Source organism: Micropterus salmoides, unplaced genomic scaffold (genome assembly GCF_014851395.1).
Source record: "Micropterus salmoides isolate LMB-PRFRI ecotype aquatic unplaced genomic scaffold, ASM1485139v1 Ms_hic_scaffold_19, whole genome shotgun sequence".
In the NCBI taxonomy this organism is placed as follows: Eukaryota; Metazoa; Chordata; class Actinopteri; order Centrarchiformes; family Centrarchidae; genus Micropterus; species Micropterus salmoides.
In genome coordinates, this window is record NW_024041039.1 from 9,966,825 (window position 1) to 9,987,732 (window position 20,908).

The 20,908-nt window shown below is 37.0% G+C and overlaps 2 protein-coding genes across 6 annotated transcripts in view; both read right to left on the bottom strand.

The window, feature by feature from the left end:
• Positions 1-838: 838 nt before the first annotated feature.
• Positions 839-15,052, bottom strand: dpysl5a (dihydropyrimidinase like 5a). Of its 2 annotated transcripts, none has more exons than XM_038729131.1 (13): positions 14,900-15,052; positions 12,067-12,337; positions 9,836-9,994; positions 7,234-7,413; positions 6,981-7,049; positions 6,781-6,825; positions 6,613-6,688; positions 5,717-5,873; positions 5,449-5,590; positions 5,059-5,201; positions 4,723-4,930; positions 3,536-3,704; positions 839-2,584 (listed from the first exon to the last, which is right to left on the bottom strand). In XM_038729131.1, the coding sequence occupies exons 2-13, from the start codon at positions 12,325-12,327 to the stop codon at positions 2,499-2,501; spliced, it is 1,695 nt and encodes a 564-aa protein (XP_038585059.1). In that variant the 5' UTR covers positions 12,328-12,337; positions 14,900-15,052; the 3' UTR covers positions 839-2,498. The 2 variants fall into 2 exon arrangements, with proteins under 2 accessions (XP_038585059.1, XP_038585058.1); XM_038729130.1 differs by lacking the exon at positions 14,900-15,052 and adding an exon at positions 12,496-12,583.
• A 2,657-nt stretch (positions 15,053-17,709) lies between these two features.
• dnmt3ab (DNA (cytosine-5-)-methyltransferase 3 alpha b) overlaps positions 17,710-20,908 on the bottom strand; it is a 45,063-nt gene continuing 41,864 nt past the window's right edge. For all 4 annotated transcript variants that reach the window (XM_038729123.1, XM_038729122.1, XM_038729121.1 and 1 more), the window contains one exon: positions 17,710-20,903. In XM_038729123.1, coding sequence (XP_038585051.1) covers positions 20,762-20,903 — 142 coding nt within the window. In that variant the 3' untranslated portion in view covers positions 17,710-20,761. The remainder of the gene's footprint in view (positions 20,904-20,908) is intronic.

Genomic DNA, 20,908 nt, shown 5'->3' on the forward strand with positions numbered 1-20,908 from the left:
TATATTGAGGTAAAAGTGCTAAAACAACAGTATTATTAACACTATTATTTTCATTATTGATTCATCTGGTGATTATTTTCAAGTTGTTATTATTTTCGAGTTAATTGTTTAGTCTAAAATGTCACAAAATAGTGAAAATCCATCCATTCGTCCATCACAATTTCTGATTAAAGTCCAGAACCCAAAGAAATTTGGTTTACGTTGATATAAAACAGAGAAGAGAATGGGGGGAGTTTTTGCTTGAACAATTACTTAAACTAATAATCGATTATCAAAATATTTCTGCTGATTGACTAATCAATTCATCATTTGAGCTTTAACAACAATGTAAAAAGATTCTGTTGCATTAAAAGTCCTGCAAACAAAAACCTTTAATAGTGAAAGTACAGAAGTATAATTAGCAAAATATACATGTAGTATTGAAAGTAAAATTGTTCATTCTGCAAGGAAATGTATATTATTGTATTATATAGTTATGCAGTTTCTATGCATTTGTAGAGATTTGCCTTAATGGTGAAATATCAAGGAGATTTACATGTGGCCCTTAAACAGTTATTGACATAAAATGTTTACACCTGAGGAAATCAGAAAAGGAAAATCAGTTATTAGTGACACATCTAACAACTTATCATCTAAAATGCGTCAAAGGACTGACACTTTGGTGCTTTTTTGTTAGCCACAAAGGTTGGAAACCACGAGGTTAAAAGTAACTAACTATAGCTGTCAAATAAGTACAATTGAGTAAAAAGTACAACATTTCAGTACAATTGCAGTACTTAGGTAAATGCACTTAGTTCTTTTCCAGCACGGGACAACAATCAGACACAGGCTTCATCTGGAGATTTCATTGTGGTTTATTTGCACTCAAATCATGTGATAAAGAGCTGCAAGACAAAACAAGAGATAAAAGGAATTCAATGTGACGACACATTGTTCAGCACCAGTGTACATTTGGGAGAGGGAAGATACAACAAGATGGAGCTTCTAAAGCTCAAGAGTGAAATCCAAAAAAACAAACAATGATGTACGACTTTTACTTTACCACGATGATCTCCTGAACATAAGTGGGTCTAAAGGATCAAAATCTTGTGTGCATCCCTGCTTACACTGCAGCGTTGACAAAAATACAACAAAATCAATTACTAAGACAATTATTCCCAAGAAGAAACAAAATAAACAAAATACAGCAGTAGTATCAGTGCTTTATCTGTAGTTGCTAAACAATCATGCCTTCCAGTTATGATGCTAGCTTTCAGTGACATACAGTATGAAGGCGTTTGATCCCCTCCAAAAATTGCATTAATTGACTAACAAGTCTGCTGTTGAACTTCAACTCTGTGAATGCTAAAAGAGGATCACTTCACCTTCTCTACGTGCTTCACAGTGATGTGTTTCATTGGAAGTGTCAGTCAGAGGAACATTTTAAACCCTGCATCGATGCAGTAAAAAGTGCCCACTCTAAAAGAAATGACAGCGATCAACATGTCATGATCTGTACTGGCAGTATAGGACGATGCTTTTGTGGGTGTCAATGTTCTCAGGTGAGAAAAAGGCAGTTTGGGTGAGAATTTTTGCTCTCTGTGGTAAATGGATACGTTCACAAAGAATGCTGTGTAACATGAGTAATATTAGTGCTTATTACAGTAGTTCTAACTATGCTACCATGCACAGTACACACAGCATAGGTTCATTCACATTTGGTGGGGGTGGAACAGAAATCTATTCTGTTATAAGGCTGTAAACATGATCCGAAATGCTAACCTGATAATGATGAACTACTGAACAAAGACCTCATTCTTATTGGAAATAATTCTAAAACAGTAGCATCAGTGGAAAATAGCACAAATAACGCAATATAAAAAAATAAATAAACAAACACATTTAAAAGGTTAGCTTGCATTATATTTTTCATCAGTTGGTCAATTGCAACTACATTTTTCCTAAATGACATATTAATGTTATGCCAACACCTTTGTAATAATTTAATTGATTACATTTCATTCAACATGGCTCGCAGTAAAAAGACATTTGTGATATTTGTGACATTAAATCAACGTAAAAAGGCATCTAAATAGTACATGATACAAGTGCAAAATTGTATTTTACAGTGAGGTAACACAATCGCATCATAAAAACCATAACTTACCTTCATATTACTAAAACTATTAGTAAGATATTTCCCCTATCTGATCCAGCCAAAGCAAATTATTGGAAACTCTTGTTTTTATTGTATTTGGTTAACATTTGACTGAAATTTGGTAGCTATTACCACTTAATAGTTTTCTTTGATCCATATTCCAATATTATTACGGCAATGTTTTACAGTTTAACATTTTACAGTCCTATGTACCTGTGCTGAGTTCAAAATAAAAACATCACTCCATTACCCCACACATATTCTAAGACCCAGGGAGAAAAACAAGTCATCTTGCTTGGTCATCTTGCTATGTTTCCCTCGGGTATCATTCTTCCGCTTCATATAGTGGCCGTCTGACTAGTTACCAGATGCCGCTGGATCTCCCTCCAGGAGGAGCAAGGATCCTCGCTGAGGATCTCTTTGGAATGTTGTCATCGATCTGGGCACCTGGGAGCAGCAGAGAACGAGAACATGTGCACAGGTTCAGCAGTGAAATACAAGGAACCTCATATTTCCTAGCAGTATGTACAGCTCAATCATTTTTTCTTGTGGTATTGTTACAGGATGTCTGAACAGCTTATGTTAAGTTCCAGGTGGATTTATACAGTACACAAAAGATCAAAGCAATTCTTCTCCTTCCATTTAAAATGCTTCTGAAAACATTTATGGTTTCTTGCAAGTATTGTGAAGTATATATTTATGGCAAAGAATCTGTTGCCAACAGAGAAAACTATGTCTACTTACAAAATGAATCCACAGGCACCAAGCTATTTTCCATTTGATCCCAAAAATCTCAGTAACACAACATCCATGGTTGAAATCTGTCCAAATATCTTTGTTGCATGTTATTTTTATTTTCTATCAACTCCCAGATGTCAAATCTCTCTAATTAAGACATTAAAATGCAAAAGAAATACTTAAAAATTGTACGAGGCAACTCCTAGATCTGAACATGTATAAATGTGAAGATTATAACTGAAAAAGAGAGTGGTGTAAGCCTTCTATACCTTGGTTTGGCAAAGCAATTTGTAACATTAATTTGAAAAGTGTTAGCAATTTGCAAATCTGTCTTATGAAAAGCTTAAAATATTGTGTAAACAAGTTTAATCCTAAACATTTCATCTTCTACAACTGATGCAGGCATCTACTGGACCAAAACGTAGACTATATGGGGTCAACAAGAAGCACTGTCCCTCGAACTTTCTTTAAATATGGCGCCCTCATCAGGCCAATTACTGTAAGTTTTAAAGGTCGGAAAGGCCATGACAAAAAACAGGTCCAATACAAAATCCATGTTTCACCAAAAGAACTCAGTTACCAGTGTGTGAAAAAATACCTGAGTACTTCATTATATGAAAAAAGTTTTGTTAATATCTTAATGAATCTGTTGATTCTTACCAGACAGACTGAAGCTGGACTCGTGGAGGTCCCTCTGGCCCCCGTGCCGGGTGGAGGGGCGCGTCGGAGTGTCCAGATCTGAAGCCCCAAAATCCCTCTTTCCTGAGTTGACCAGCGCAACAACTTCGCCTGTGTAGGGCTCCCGTTCAACAGCTTTCACAGCCTGGCACTAGTGGGTCAACATGTCAACACATACACATACACAGTATATTACACATACAAATCAATACAATCAAATACAAGAGCATTAAACCAGTTTGAAACTTACTTAGTAGCAATAGTGATAGAATTAGTAAAAGCTGGGGTAAGTACTAGTACTTCATTAAATATTACTCAAGCAAAATGAAGATTAATTGTGTTGAGAACTTTGGCCTTTATTGGATAGGAAGGGTTAGAGTTAGGGAAACAAATGAAATGGGAGAAGGAAACAAAACAAGGAAATAAAACCTAAATGAAAGAAGGAAAAAAATTAAAAGAAATAGGAAATAGAAGGAAACAAGGAAACAAAACTGGAGCGAAAGAAAGAAGGAAATAATAAAACAGAACAAGGAAACAAAATAAGGAAAGGAAAGAAAAAAAACACAAGTTGTGTATCATGTGTATTCTGATTTTTATATATAAGAATAAAATAAGGCTCTGTAGTTTAATTAAAAGTCCACTTAAGAGAGGGCAAAAGTACTAGGTTCAGAACTTATTAACTAAAGCCACAAGTACATAAAAACTTATCAGTCACAGTATTCATATCTAGTAGCAGCAGTGTTAGTACTACCAGTGCTGGTTATGCAACAGCAGCAGTAGTAGTTACTGTTGTAGTAGCAGTAATATCAGTATTAGTGTAACTGTGGTCAAGCAGTAGTGGCAGTAGCCATTGTAGTAGCAGTGGTAATAGTCGTGGTCATAGAGGGAGACTGAGCAGTTGGAGCAGCAGTAGTAGTAGAAAGGTTTAGAGTGTATAAAGGGAATTGTTTCTTTCCTATAGTAGACTCCCTAATACTATAAGCAGGCAACATGCTGTATATCCAACTGTTTATGTGAAATTAATAAATTAATAAGTGGCTTTTATTATCACACGATCAAAGGCTATGTTTCTCTAATAGTAAGCCTGTCTATGTCAGTACTTGGTGTGCATTTCAAGTCAGTTTTCAGATTGATGCACTCTGGGTTTAACAAACAGTTCTGTCTGATACCTTTTCCCTCTGAACCATTTTCTTGTAGAGGTAATCTGGGAATGTTCTCAGGGGACAAAACTTTCCAGAGCCCTCAGCACATGTGAATATTCCATTTTCGTAGACCAGACGACCACGGCTAATGGTGACCAGGGGTACACCGTGGCAACGGAGACCTTCATACAGGTTAACGTCTCCTCCCTGGACCTGGTTATCCACAGAAATGGTCCTGCGAACAGAGATGAAAAGTCAAAGATGACCCAGTTAAATCCTAAAAACCTAATCAGCTTCAGAGACTCCAGATAAAAGCTGCAGCGAGACGAGCTGGTCGATGAATGGACGGATCGAATTTCATACTTAGATCCCTCGGGGTCCCAGACCACCACATCAGCATCTGCTCCTGGGATGATCCTCCCTTTCCTGGGGTAGAGGTTATAGATCTTGGCCGCGTTTGAGCTTGTGACTGCTACAAAGCGATTCTCATCCATTTTACCTCCAATCTGTGAATCATAACAAAGACACAATTTAAAATATGTTTGTAATCTTAAGGATGAACTTTAAATCATGCAGAACATCTGACTGAATCAACTGATGCACCAAAAGCAGGAGCAGATGTTTTTTGTGTCTCTACTTTCTGTGTTTGTTTTTTTTTGTTTAAAAGTTTTTCAGTAACCACAAAACCAAAACAGATGTCCTATTTGTGGAAGTTATTTGGCAGCCAGACAGGAACAAAAGAGCTACACATACCACTCCTTTCTCCCAGATGACGCTCATGCGATCCTGAATGCCAGGAAGCCCATGGGGGATCTTTGTGAAATCATCCTTGCCCATGGCTCTCTGTTTGATGGTGAATGGACGGTGGTCGGACGCCACAACATTCAGAGTGTCACTGCGGCCAAACAGAGTGAGACAGAAAGTCACATTTAGTCACATTTATTACTGCAGCAGTGGAAGAAACCAGAAACACTAACATCATATTACATTTATTGTAAGATTTTGTGAGGGGTTTACTCACTTTCCCAGCAGGCTCATTAGGAAATTGGGAGTATTGGGGTCTAGGCGGAGAGGAGGCACGGTAACATGGGCAGCAGCATGGGCCCAGTCCTGATGATAGTACTGCATGCCGTTCAGCACAGCGTGGGCTGTGGTTGTTTCACCGTGGACCACCTTACCTGTGGTCAGAGTATGGATGTATCAATGATAGTGAAAAGAGCGTAGTAAGCAAACCATGACTCGTCCAAAAAACATTTAATTTCATCCAGTATTTCTAATCCTTGTGTTTCTGTGATTAATTGGTGAAAGTCATTTTTTCCCACGGAGGGTAGACAGTTGATATTGTCTATGAAAAGGTTCATACAGTACTAGGGGTGTTTCTCTAAAGCCAGCATTTGGTAAAAATGTCTTACAAGGAGGTGGAACACACTTTTACACAAAGATTTAAACATATCTCTAAAATACAGAGAGAGACATTAAATATTGATAATAAAATTCAGTATACTTCACATTTAGTGTCCCACTTTCTGCCAGAAAGCCTGAATATTTGGGCCAGTGCTCATTCACACTCCCAACAGCAAGACTGAAGGGTCCCAGTTTATTTTGATTTCAGGGTTATAAAGAACCAAATCAGATGGAGCTACTGTACACTGAGTTTCCCATGCATGTCTAGTCTTATCTCTTTTTCCCAGTGTTGCCTCATATAATTTGCATTTTTGTTAATTGACACGATACCCATGTATAATTAAGAAAATTAATATTTCAACAAACAACGAAATTCCCTCTAATTTAAAAAAAAAGCAAATATTTTCTAAAACTAGACATTGTTTTTTGTAAATTAATATATTTAATTGTTTTGAAACATTTGAAACATTCCTAAATGTGATAATGGTGATTGTAACAGAAAATAGGCCTTACCCTGCATCTTGGCTGTAGCGACTACATCTCCTGCAGCCATACTGGACACGTTGACAAGATAGATCGGGCAGTAGGCCTAACAGAAAACACACACACAAAGTACAGAATGTAACACAGGAAAAACTGATCTTTTCACCATAATATATTGCTTTATGTTTGCTCACTCACCCTGTTACCGATGGTAATTGCCCTGTGGGTAGCCTCGGCTTCCAACTGTAAAGAAACATACGACTGTGAGGAATCAAAATGAGATACTAAAATACTTAAATAATATTAACACTCTTGGCTAGATATAATAAAAGTAACTGTATTTTAGCTTGAGAGACAGAGTTCTCAGGGAGAAATCAGGATAACCCAGCTAATCACACCTCTTCAGGCCTGCTGATTTCAATCCCCTCTGGGCCACTGATGCCCAGGTCCAGTGCTTCCTTTGCACCCTGGGAAGAGGCAAGAGAATGCCAGGAATTATTTATACAACAAATGAGCACAAAGTGCTCTTGGAAAAACATATACATAAATCCATAAAATCACACAAGCATGTATGATCATTTAATTTGTGTGTAAGACCATAGATATATTAGACAGACAGAATGACAAGATGTTGAAATTATTCTCCCTCACCTCTGCCACCAGCTCGCCATTTTCAGCATGGACTCTTGCTATAGCTCCAATGTCCTTACAGTGCTGCAGAGCCTGGAAGAGCTCGCTGTCCCTCAGCATAAACATGTCCTTGTAGGCCATGAACATCTGAAAGGAATTCACTCCTTTCTCTCTCACCAGCTTCTCCATCTCAGCTTGCACCTGCAGGAAGAGAAAGTGAATTTGAATTTTTTTTAATTGAAATCTTTATTTCGAACATGCAAGAGAAAGTATATAAAAAAATAAAATAAAACAATGTTTAAAAACATAGGAGAAAAAAAACAACAGATGAGCAGCAAACAAAGCCTTTTAAGCCTTCTTTCCTGTGTTAACATACTATCACATGTGCAAAAAGGAGTAGGAAGAAGTAAAACTGTACTCCTACCCCTTTAATTCTTACATTCCTTCAATTTACAATATTTGTATTTATTATTATAATGTTGTTATATACATCCATATATATATATATACATACATATATATACACACATATACATATACATATATATATATATATATATATATATATATATATATATATATACACATACATACATATATACACACACATATACATATACATATACATATATATATACACACATGCATACATATATATACACACATACACATATACATATATACATATATGTATACACATACACACATATTTTTTATATACACAATATTATAGTGACCACTGATAAGTATTTATTTATCTAACCTCAATTATGTACTTGCATTATGTACAGCAAAAAATACAACAAAAAAACAAAAACAAACAAAGGAGCACTCCTACTTTTACTACAGTGCTTCTCGATACCTCCTGAAAATAATTTCTTTGTAAATTTTTTTGAAAAGGAATATGTTTGGGCATTACTTTAGGTTGTCATTTAGTTGGTTCCACAATTTAACGCAAATATATAAACTAATCTTTTCCTTGTTGTTCTAAATCTATTAGTCTTAAAATTTCCCCTTCCCCTTAAATCGTACCCTCCCTCCCTCTCAGAGAGCATTTTTTGTATATTCCCAGGCAATAGGCTATTTCGTGCTTTGAACATGAATACTGCAGTTTGACATTCAATTACATCATGGTATTTTAGCAATTTAGACTGTAGAAATAATGAATTTGTATGATCCCGAAATCCAACGTTGTGAATGATTCTCATGGCTCTTTTTTGCATTATGACTAGTGGCTGTAGTGAATATTGATAAGTGCTTCCCCAAACCTCTACACAGTAACTCAAATAAGATAACAATAGTGAGCAGTACAAGATGTGAAGTGATTTAAGATCCAGAATGTGCTTAGCTCTTGCTAGGACTGCAATACTTCTGGACAGTTTGTTTTGATGTGTTTTATGTGAGGCTTCCAGCTTCCAGTTTTGTATAGAGGAATGACTTTTGCTATTTTCATTTTTGTTGGAAATTGACCAATTCGAAATTATAAATTGCAGATGTTCGTTAGTGATTTGGCGATCCCCTCTATTACTTTTTGTATAATTTTTATATCTATTCCATTGTGATCAGTAGATGGTTTGTTTTTGCATTCTTTAACAATATCTATTATTTCTTTTTCATCTACTGCTGTCAGAAATATTGAACTGGGATTTCTTTCTATTAGATTATTATATCTACTTTCTAATGTTTGTGGAACTGGGATTTGTTCAGCTAAGTTTGGTCCCATGTTTGCAAAAAATGTATTGAAGTCATTAACCACATCCTCCATGTTATTAATATTTTTATCATTATCAATGAAATAATGGGGATAAGTAGCCTGTCTAGTATTATTTTTAATAATAAAATGTTCCACATACCTTTAATATTGTTTTTATTATTATCTAATAGTTTTGTGTAGTATTCTTTCTTACAAGTTCTCATAATATTAGTTAACTTATTCTTATATTTCTTATATTTATTTTCGGTCTCTATAGTTCTGTGTTTTATAAATGCTCTATAAAGTGTATTTTTCTTTTTACAGACGTTTTGTAATCCCTTGGAAATCCAAGGTCTATCATTTTGTTTTTGTTTTTGCTATATATTTTAATTGGGCAATTTTTATCATATGATAATTTAAATATTCTTAGGAATTCTTCATATGCTTTGCCAACATCTTTTTCATTACCAATAAACTCCCAGTCTTGTGCTAGCAGATCAACTTTTAATGCCTCCATGGTTTCTTCTGTCCTGACCCTTTTGGAAATTGGTTTATTACCATGTCTGTTTAGAGTGTAGTTGCTGTCATAAACTGTAAAAATTGGTAGGTGGTCACTGATATTGTTTATTAGTAATCCACTCACTCACAATATTTCATGTTTTAAGTATGACACAACTTCCGCTTTGTCCTAGCATAAGAAACAGACTCTTTTTTTAGGCATCTTCATGTTTCCACCTACACATTTAATGAGCTGAAAGAAAGCATTCTGGGAATTGTAGGAAGTCAATAACAGGTACAGCAGAAGTAAGAAACAATCTGAATATTACAGGCTACTCATAGCCAACAGTTTGATTTTTTCCCCTTACAAAATAATACATGATTCTGGGAACAATATGATCATATGGAGATGGAAGCAGAGTATTGGAGTACCTTGGGTCCCCACCAAGTAACTCCCACATGCAGAGCGTAGTCACAGCAGGCTTTGGGGTCCGCCGAGCTGCGGCACTTCTCGTAGGCTTCCAGCAAAGACTCATTCTTCTCTGGCAGAATGTGTCCAATCACCATTGTTGTACCACCCGCTAGAGCAGCCTAGAAGACATGCATACAATAGCTCTCAAGTTACTTAAAATGTGTTGTGCAGTGCAATTAAAAATGCAAAATCATCAATTTCTTGAGTGTCAGTCATTTGTGGCGATAATTACTTTTTTCAATTGCCATTAAAGACTAAAATTAACTGAGGTGGACTGAAAAGCAGAAGTCAAATTAACTGAAATTAACATTAAGCTGAGGCATTAAGTGACTTAAGTAGAGAAGATATTGATTTATGAAGCCCATAAATACAGAAAGGACTGTAATCTACTAATCAACACAGCTCCTGCTAAGCATAAAAGTAAAAGCTTCAATTGCCATTAAGGCTTATCTTTATAGTTATTTGCAGATGACTGCTAAGGGAAATATAAATCCTTCAGTAGTTAAAGCACAGGATGGACTGCCCCTAACAATTTAATCAAAAAGCCTTTAAAGCAATAAAAATCATTTCATTACAGAATGTGCACTTCATACTTTTTATCCTCCAGATAAGTTTTAAACCCAAACAACCCATCAAGTGAAGACAGAGTGTGTTTTGTGTATAAGTGCATGCTTCACTGAGCATCTGTCAGCTGAGCCTAGAGAGTCGGGTAGTGTGGTAATGTGTAGTGGGAGGGAGGACGAGGGGGGCGTGGGTCTGAAAACCATTGTCTTCAAGCACAATGGCGTGAGTGAAAAGGCTTTGCAGCAGTCTTTGCAGCAGCCCCCTGGTATCCATGGAAACAGTTACTGATCTGCATTTGTCTCTGGACTTATTTTGGAGCACAGCGGCAGTGGAGCAGGCAGGGAGGGGCAAGGAGAGAGACGGAGGAAGGAATGAGGGGTGAGGATAGAGAACAGTGGAGCATAGTGTCTGTCACCAGTGTCTACTGGCTACGGTCTGTCTGTCCAGAGACTTAAATAGCTGGAACCCAGCGCCCGTCATCTCTCAGCCTCCATCAGCAGAAAGTGCTCAGAGTGTTGAGTCATCATGGTACCCTGAAGCAGCGCAGGGTATCCCAGTCTTATCTGCAGCCATGATCACTCCATTTCACACTTTCTGGCAGCCTCGCCAGCAACAAAGTGCCAAATCATCTTTGTGTGATGTTGATGAAACACAGACTCCGCAATCTTGTGATACTTCCAGAAATAAAAATACATGTGAAAGATTCCCATCACAAATTGCGTCTGGTTTGAACTTTTTGTTTTAGCTTGCAGTTTGATCTTATATTTAAATGCCTCTACGCTATTTTATGTGCATTTTTTAAGTGATTATACAAGTTCTGTCCGCTGTCTATCTGATTCATGATTACCACTTGTAATTTTGAAGGATAATTAGTGAAATCTGTCTCTCTTTAGTAGCATTTCAACAACCTACAGATCCAAAACGTCTTCAAAGGTCTTGATCTGTCCAACCAACAGTCCAGATAGATAAGATATTCAGTCCACAGTTATAGAACAGTTTTCCAGTAATGTCTGATTAATTTTCTGTCCATTTACTAATTAATTAATCAACTAATTGTTGGGGCTCTACCTCTAAGATTGATGCCTGGGCTGTAGGAACATCCAAAGTATGTTACTGCTAAATAACTGATCATAATTCCAAGCAATGCAGCCTTCTTAGCGTTCAACCTGTTACCATTATCTGTCTAGTTTAAAGAACTTTTTAAACATGTTTGCATTCTATTATTCTATTTTAATGTCTTATATACAATATTATTTTACTGTTACAGTTTTAGTGTTTACATTATGTCCTAAATATGTCATTTTACTTTGACTTTGACAGCTAGAGTAGCTGTGTCTAAAATAATCAACATATTTGATGCCAAAATATTAAGAAAGCTGTCCCATCTCATCGAAGTCAAACTAAAGAAGCCTCACTGACATCTTGGCTAAATTTAGCATTAGTAGAAAGCTTTCGTTGATGTCTATCTGAAAAACAACACATTTGTGTGATCATAAGCGTTATACTCTGACTGAAAAACTTTTTTAAAGTTTTAGTTTGGCTCTTTTTTACAATAAGGACAATACCAGTTGCCCTAATTCCAAACTAAACCCTTCTTTCTTTCCATTTTCAGCAAGACGTTTGTTACCTTGGTGCCGCTGTAGAAGTCATCTGCCGTGGTTGCATTCATGAAGTTCTCCTCCAGGTGGACGCTGGTGTCGATACCCCCAGGGAGGACTAGTTTTCCCGTGGCATCGATCACTTTGGCTCCACCTGGTATCATCAGCTCCTTCCCCACCTGCTGGATGATGCCATTCTCGATGTAGACGTCGGCCTCTTGGGTGCAGTCGTCATTCACCACCTTACCCCCCTTTATCAGGATCCGCACCATCGCTGAGCTGGAAGACATGGCTATAGCTCTGTAAGGAAGAGAAAGAAAAATATATTTACTTTTGTCAGGTCTTGTGAACTGCTGCTAAAACTGTGGTAAACACACTAAATGTAAAACCACTAAACTACAAAAAGCTCAAGAAAAGTTACAGCTACTGGAACTTTTTCTATAAGAAACCTGAGATACCTCATTCTGAGACAATGTAGGAAGTCTAGCAGAGACAAGAATCAGTGTTGCTGCCCTGTGACCAGTATGTCAGGCTGTGACTGACATCAGCTACAAGACTGAGTAGGCTGTGTCAGTCACCGCCTGTGACACCCCAGTGGACAGTGATGTAGCGGTAAAAAGAAAAGATTAATCCAGTTGAGGATCTCAATGAGGCAGATACATTATTTTGAAAGGACTAAAGGAGTATAAAGCTACTTACAAGGATGTTCACTCACTATAAAGCTATATAGAAAGAATAGTAGATGAAAATATGAATTAAGTAAGTAGAGGTGGATTCTCTTTCACAACATGAATGCCAAATATCTCTACTTCTCTACTACAGTGCTCCCCAGTGGGTTGGAACCCTACAAAGGGTTGCAAGATAAGTCTAAGGGGGTCACCAGATGTAGGTTATTATATAAAAAAAATGTCTGGGGTGATTTGGTGCCCAAACAGTTGAAAGAAATACCATGTAAATGCAATGTCCCTGGTTCAGTTCCAGGCGGAGAAGTCGGTTGCATGTCTTTCTACCCTGTTTCCTCTATACTGTCTGTTAAAAAAATTATGTTGATATTAATTTTATGGAACTTTTCTCTACTTTTTGCTTTTTTTGCTAAAATACTTAATAGTTTTACCCCTTCAGCATCTACAATGATCTGAATGAACCAGTCTGATAAGGTGGAATCACTGTTGGTGTTGGAAGTGCTCACAACTAGACGTGCATCCTGTGATAAGGGGGTCTCAACCTCGACTGGAGCTACCGCTGAGGTCATTGAGGTCTTGTCGTCTGTATTTTTTTCTGGGAATTTGAGAATTTTAGGAACTTAAAAAGAGTTTACACTCGACAATTAAAAATGTGCACATAGTGGATATGTTAGAGCCTGATCACAGGGTTTACAGATTCAGTATATTTAAATTGGATGAACCACAAAAATGGACGACTGGATTCAGTATCCAGGATTTTATAAATTACATTAGCTGACCTGCATGGGGTGATTTTGGGGGTGAGGGAGGGGTCTCAGGACCTCAGTATTTCTACAATTCAACAACAAAGGTTGTTCTACTCTGTTCTCCACTCTGTTGTCCACTATTTCAGTCTCAATAACACAAAAATGACAGGCAAAATAATGTACACATTATTATCTTTAAATCAGTTTAAATCGTAAATTGTTTTTATTTTCATGTATTCATCAATAACAACAACAACAATCTCCCAGATCTGCCTCCTCCCTTCCCTTGTACACCACTGTATTAATGATGTGATGTATTGTGTATGAGTGTGCCCATTCTGCGTGCTTGCGTGTATGTGTGCGTGCAGGATGCGTACGTCTGAGGGTGCGGCAACTACTGCATGGCATAGACTCCTTCACACATCCAGATCTGATGGTTGATAATGTGGAGGTTGCTTCATTGTTAAATGTCCATGCATTAATACTAACAGGCCACAAGTTAGAAGGCGAGAAACTGTACAACATGGCCCATGTTCCCAAAGCCAGAGAGCAGCTACAGGCTATAATAAAGTTGTCATTATATTATAAGGCCTTTCTCAGTAACCACTATCGAAGTTGACGCCAGTCAATAATAAACAGGTGAGCTTATGTTACCTGTATTAAAACGTGCACAATAAATCAGTTTAAGAAAGTGTTTTCTTAAGAGCAAATATGAAATAAGACATACATAGATTCAATATATGCAATTACAGTATGAACTACGCGTGTTTTAATTTTCCACTGGTCTGGATTCTTTAACATGAATCAGATTACATGTAATCTGAATAATAATAATAATAGTAATATTATAAGACTATGGGCCCTGGGACTATTGGTCAAATGTATTTTTAATTCTATATTTGATTTGTCCATTAAAGTGTTTTAAATATGCTACACATCAAATGCAATCCCAAGTATATGTCAGTAAGTATCAAACAGAATAATTATCAAGCCAAATAATGTAATTTTACAGCGACAGTGTGATCGCAGTGAAATGATGACACTTCTACTTGTGCGACTTGACACAAAGAAACCGGTCTCCATCCGGCATGATCGGCTGCACAGCGTTCCTTACCGACCTAGAAACAGCCTTCCCAACTCTCAGTCCGCTCTAGTCCCTCCTCTCCCTCCTCCACAATAAACACCAGCTTGCTATCTAAAGTGGCCTCACGCTGTAATCACACAGCCCGGCCAGGTTAAGTGGTTTGGCTGGGGGCTACTTCAGGGTGTGTATAGATCCTGGGAGGGTGGCAGGAACAGCAGGCAGGGCAGACACTCAGACGTGTAGCCAGGGGGCATGGAAACAAAGTCTCCAGGCTCCAGCACAGCATTTTCCCGCAGAGCCGCTGCAGCCAACTATAATCAGAATAATGCTGATGATGTGGACCACATACCTCCTCTATGGGCCTGCTGCTCCACTCGGCTCTCTGGTTACTTTCTGACAGGAACAGAATGCAACACAATCCGTGGATGGCACTTCCCAAGGAGATACACACACCAGATGGATGCCTTCCTGGCCGGTCCGGGAGAAGCAGACCACAGCATCATTACCGTCAAGTCAGCAAGGAGATAAAAGTAAGACTTCCGATTATGGCTTTCAAAATAAATTCAAATGTTTTTTTTGTAGTTTGACAAAACTGTCCAGATAATATGCAGGAAATTTAAATAAATTCCCTCCATATGTAATTTTCACTCCAGGGGTCCTTGAGTGGGTTCCAATGGGTCCCCAGCAAAATGGGGAATAGTTTAATAATACCATCCATGAAACACAATGGCAGAATCAATAACTATTTTGGTCATGGGGTTTATGCACTTTCTGTAACAAAACATCTAAAAGCAACAGTCCTACCAGATGGGGGACAAAATAAAATATTATCAAATGGTCAAAAGTTGTGGTCCTTTGTGTGAAAACGTTTGAGAACCACTGCACTAGGCTGCAAATATTGCATATATTCTGTATATCCTTACTTAGTACTATAGTCATAATTTATATCATGCTGAGGAGATATTGTGAACAATAAACTTAATAATTAACATTAATTAGTGAATAAATATCTCTCAGAACTTAAGATGATTATGCACATTGCTCATCATGACCTAGTACACTATTGAAATTATTGGTTTACATATATTTTATCATATATGATAGCAATCTGTTAAGAAGCAAGTGTAATGTTAAAACGATTACTCTTAATAACTATTAGCTTCCAGCAATTACAAGCAATTCATTTAAGTAAACCTTTTGGATACATTTTATATCATCAAATTAAAATATTACAGTAGCTTCTTCCTTTTGCTGAAGACTGCGATCATTCCATTAGTATTACTGATCAAACACTTTCTTGGACTCACTCTGGACACAGGCTAAAGTTTTATTTTGTAGGCAAATCGCAAGTCTTCCGGTACCACTCCATCTTTCTGTAGTTAACTTGATCGCAGCTCGCAGCATCCAGGCCGTGCGACGGTGTGACGCTCCAATCAGCAGCGATGAGTGAAGGCTTGGTCGCCTAAGAAACCAATTGCCTTGGACTTAGGGTGTGTCCACTCTAAGGAGGCTGTACCACTATCAGAGGAAGAGGGTAACACACAGACATGAGCAGAGTGAGGCTGCATAATAGATTATTATAATGTTTTATCATCACTATTATCATGGATTTAAAGGCTTAAATGTGAATTTGATATGAGCTTTAACTAGATATATTAATAACCTAGTCTTCCTTGTGTCTTACCTTACATGACCTAGGGATGATCTGCCACAATCATAATTGAGAAAAAAAAGAAACATAAAACAAACAAATAATATATTTATGAGCATATGGCATTAGTAGGAAATGTTTAGTGCAAGCCCATAAACTCTGTCTGATGCTAAAATGAAAGGCTGTATAGTGGCAACATGTTCAGGTCTGATCAGAAGCTGCAGGGCAACACCCTTATTTAAAGCACTGAGGGTGGTGAAGACCCAGGTGTCAAGACACTGAGCAGTGGCATGAAAAGTGGAGCTGAATATCAGTGTCTAGACACAAGCCAATTTCTGGCACTTAACAATAAAAACATTTTATGATATAATACATAATAATTTTCAGATAGAGTCAGATTCACATAGCTATTGTAATAGACATTTTTTGTAGCAGACATTTTGACTTGTCATAGTAGGAAAAGTCCAGATGGTACTAATAACATTAATGATGGCTGATATTTAATTATCCCAGCAAGCCATTACTTTAGCTTTATACCAAATCCACATTGCATTCTAATTCAAAGTGGGTTTTTAGTATCTAGTGTTCACACAAGAAAAGTAACAAAATCAAAATGTCAGCGGTGGTGAAACCTTCAGGCACATGCCACATGTTGCTGTGTCTCTGTAAAGTTTTCACAGTTTGCCCGACCTGTGATGGCCAAGTATCACTTCCTAGTATTCTATACAATAGTATGTAGTATGGAATTGGGGTGGTGACAGTGAGCTACCATGCATAATGCCAGGTCCCTTAAACTGAAGCAACTAAATGTAATTCAGCAATCATTAAATATTCAACCTGCTAATAACCGGTGCTTTTACTACTGTGACATGTCATAATGTATTCTGTGAAAAAATACATTGATTGGATTAACTGAAATATGTGGTAATTAGATGAATTCAAAGCACCTGTGAATGTGCGCATTTTCATCATGCTGGTGCCACACTATTAATGTCCTAATTTCTCAGTATGCCACATTTACTTTGAGTGATGGGTTCCTAAAGGAGTCCACAATGTTTTGGTTTTTTTTTTTCCACATGAGAGAATTCTGTATTTTTTTTTATTTTGTCTGTGATCCTCTCACTTGCTTGACGTGGACGGGACTGAGCTAGAAAAAAAGTGATGTCCTGTATTTCAATATACCACATCAGAATTTAACAACATTTGAATTAAAATCTGATGATATTTGTTGGATGGTTTGCTAATGTTGCCAGGACACTGTCAATTAAATCTGATCAAACCACACCCAGAGTCCTGATGAAGCAGACTGACTAGAATTTTTCAAAGGTTTATTCCCCCTCAAATTTAACTTTGATTGACATTTAATAATGCATAATATTAAAGATAAGTGCTTGGTATTGGATAAGTGCTAAGTGATTGGAAACCAAATTTTCAGAGGCTTTAATGTGAATTTGAATGGTTGGGTGCTTTTTAGTAAATATGAATAAAAAAGGACAGGAGGTGGAAGATTTTTGCACAAAAACAATACATTTATTCAAGTGTTCTCCAGCACAAGTACATACGGAGCCTTTATCTTCTCTCTGGACACTAAACATAAGTATGGGGGAGTCAAAGTGGAGAATGACTGCTACATTTGCTGTACGAACTGGTCTTGAGGAAAAGCGTATAGGCCATAAACAGTTATGACAGAAAGAAAGCCACACAAAGTGTCAACAGCATCACCGAATATAGAATTATTGACCTGCCTTTAACAGTAAAAATGATTGTTGTTTCTGATAAAAACAATCAATTCAAAACATTTTGAAAACAGACATGGAGAATATTACGGCATGGAATGTAGGATTAAGAAGCAATGCGTATTAAGCATACATTATGCTACAGTAAAAGTTATTACCGTTTTTTTTTCTCACACGATTTTCCCACAGATAAGCACCAACTACAGCAATCTCTAGTCTAAAACAATATAGGAAACCTTTCATTATTTGTTATCCTTATTTTTTCAAGTACAAAGTTAAAATGCCTTTGTTAATATATTTATATGAGTGAAATAATAGTTCTTTTTCCGTTACTACAAGGAACTTAAAAACAGTCATTGTCAAGACGTCTTTATTTCTCTTGCAATCAAATATATTTTTCTTGATAAGATAAAAGGTTTAGCACCATTGGAAACACCTACAATTCCTCTTGAAAGTCTTACAAAAGGAAACAGAAGCAAAAGAACACCACCATGTAGGGCTGTGCAGTGAAGTTGAGACCGGTCATCTTAAAGCTGTCCATAGGTCACTATTAAGATCACATGACATTAAATCTGGATTCACTTGACACAAACAAATCAGTACGGTAAAGTTGACTTGGAGTCTCCCTATATCTAATGCTCAAAGCAAGTTTTGAATCAAATTTGTCACTTGATTTTTATTTTTAACCTAAGATTTCTTTCCTAATTTGATGATATATATTAGCAAAGAATTATATTTGTACATCTCATAGGTAATTAAAAAAAAAAGAAAAAAAGATAAAAACAAATTGAAAACAGCAACCGGAAAACTATGTACAAAATGTACAAATATGAGGGGATGTTAAGTATTATAAGAGGAGGGGGAAATAACATCTGGCTAAAATATCACAAAGCACAAGAGCTCATATTAAGCGCAGTGTGCATGGACAAAAATGATGGCAATAAGGTCACTTAAGAAATTAATTACATTAAGAAATTAAATTTCAAATTTTGAATCTTAAATATGATATACATAAGCGATAACATCTGTTTTTATTACCCTCTTTACTCTTTGAGTGGTGACGTCTTTGTCAAACACTGTCAGTTTTTTGTTTTGACAAACCGCAGCCTAAATCCTCCATATTTAGCTTAGAGGTTACAATCAAGAGAATTTAGTTTGTGAACGTAATCCAAATTTGGATCAACACTTAAATTTGTCAATATGACGGCTATGATTCATCAGGGCCTACTGTCCTTCACAAGGGACAAAATATTGTACATAGCTCTTGACATAGTTGTTTAACTCTGTCTTACATTTTACAATCTTGATAGAAATAGACATTCTTTGAATTTGGGTAGTAGCATACTGTATCGCTGCTTTAAAACAGAGACCAATAATGATGATCGAGGAAGGGAAAAAGGTTTGGGGTTACAAATGTCAATCCATCTACTGTACACTAAGTCAAATAACATGGGTTTCACATATCAAAATCCATCCTTTCACTTCTATTGGCACAGCCCTACTGTATACAAAAAGTATTACACGAGGGTAGATCAGTTCACATCATAAAACAAAACAAAAAACAATTCACATGAACCAATATTTGTTTAAAAAATATCAAGGAAAAAAGAAAGTATACATATAAAAGTGCTTTATAATGTTGATAAAACAGCACAAAATTGCTATAAAAAAGGTAGAAGAACTTTGTGAAGCCGCACCATATTGTTGAGGATTTTGCACCTGACAGTTTTTCAGTTTAGAGAGGTGGAAGTTGAGGAGCAGAGTTACCCGGCCTGGTCAACCTCCCTCCCTCCAGCGACCACACTTGCTAACAGTTGTACAGTAATGTCATTGGTCAGGATGAAACTAGAAAAAAAAAAAATAGTTTCACAGACGTTGATTTGACGTTTTTTTTTTTTTTTGTTTGTTTTTTGAATGACAGAAAACATCATTTCCCATGTGGCTAGCTTCATCTTCTGTTTGTGCAGATCCAGGTAGTGAGCCTGAGCATAACAAGGCTTACAGAGTAAATGAGCACCAGTACAAACTGTATAAAAGCTGTGAAATGCGAGAGGATATGCTCTAGTTTGCAGTCTACTGTCTGTCACTTGGAACAGAACTGTTTTTTTCTCATTAAGTGTCAAAACATCACAACAAAAGTTTTTCCAGCAACAGGTTAACGAGCTCCGTATTGTCTAAAGTTGTAGTGCCACATGGGCTATGATGTTTCTCATCATCTTGGAGCACCATGGTATTGTAACCATATTACAGTAGTACCTTTATTACCTTCAGTTGTGTATAGAAACTGTAAACAAAGAGGTATATGTGATCTGGTGTTTTGGATTCTTAGAGACACAGCTCTCCAGACACTAAAGAAAATCACCTTTCTCTTCACATCTCTGTGAGGCTCAGTAGCTGGAAGCATGGCTGCACTGCAGGTGGGAATCTTGCAGCCCTGACGTACAGTATGCTCACACAGCAGAAACATTTCACATATCTAAAAATCATTTCCTGTCTTTCAGATCTTTCCCATCGCATTGCCGTCTCTATTAAAAAACATGTTTAGCACTTTTCTGTCTCAGTGTCTTGAGAAGAAAGCATAGTCTCAAGTATAGCTTGCACAAACAAATCAACAATACTTGATAACACTGCTAAAAGGTAAAATGACATATCAAAATTAAATAGAATAAGAATTACAATTCAAATACAAGAAATAATGTGAAATCTACGTCAATGTTTCACACACAAATTATACAAGAGTATAATTTGAGGATCAAGGCTCTTATTTCTAGTCACAACATACAGTTGTAGTTCCTCAATGGTTCCAAGTGAGTTTTCTTGCTGCTCAAACACAGGAAAAGTAATCTTTGAGTGGTGCAAACAGGTGGCGGATAACCGGGACGCTCCATGACCTGCCCAGGAGCCTCTGCCTTGCCAGTCGGCTCATGTTGGACACGTCCGTATAGTGGACTGGGAAGCCAAAGACCCTGAC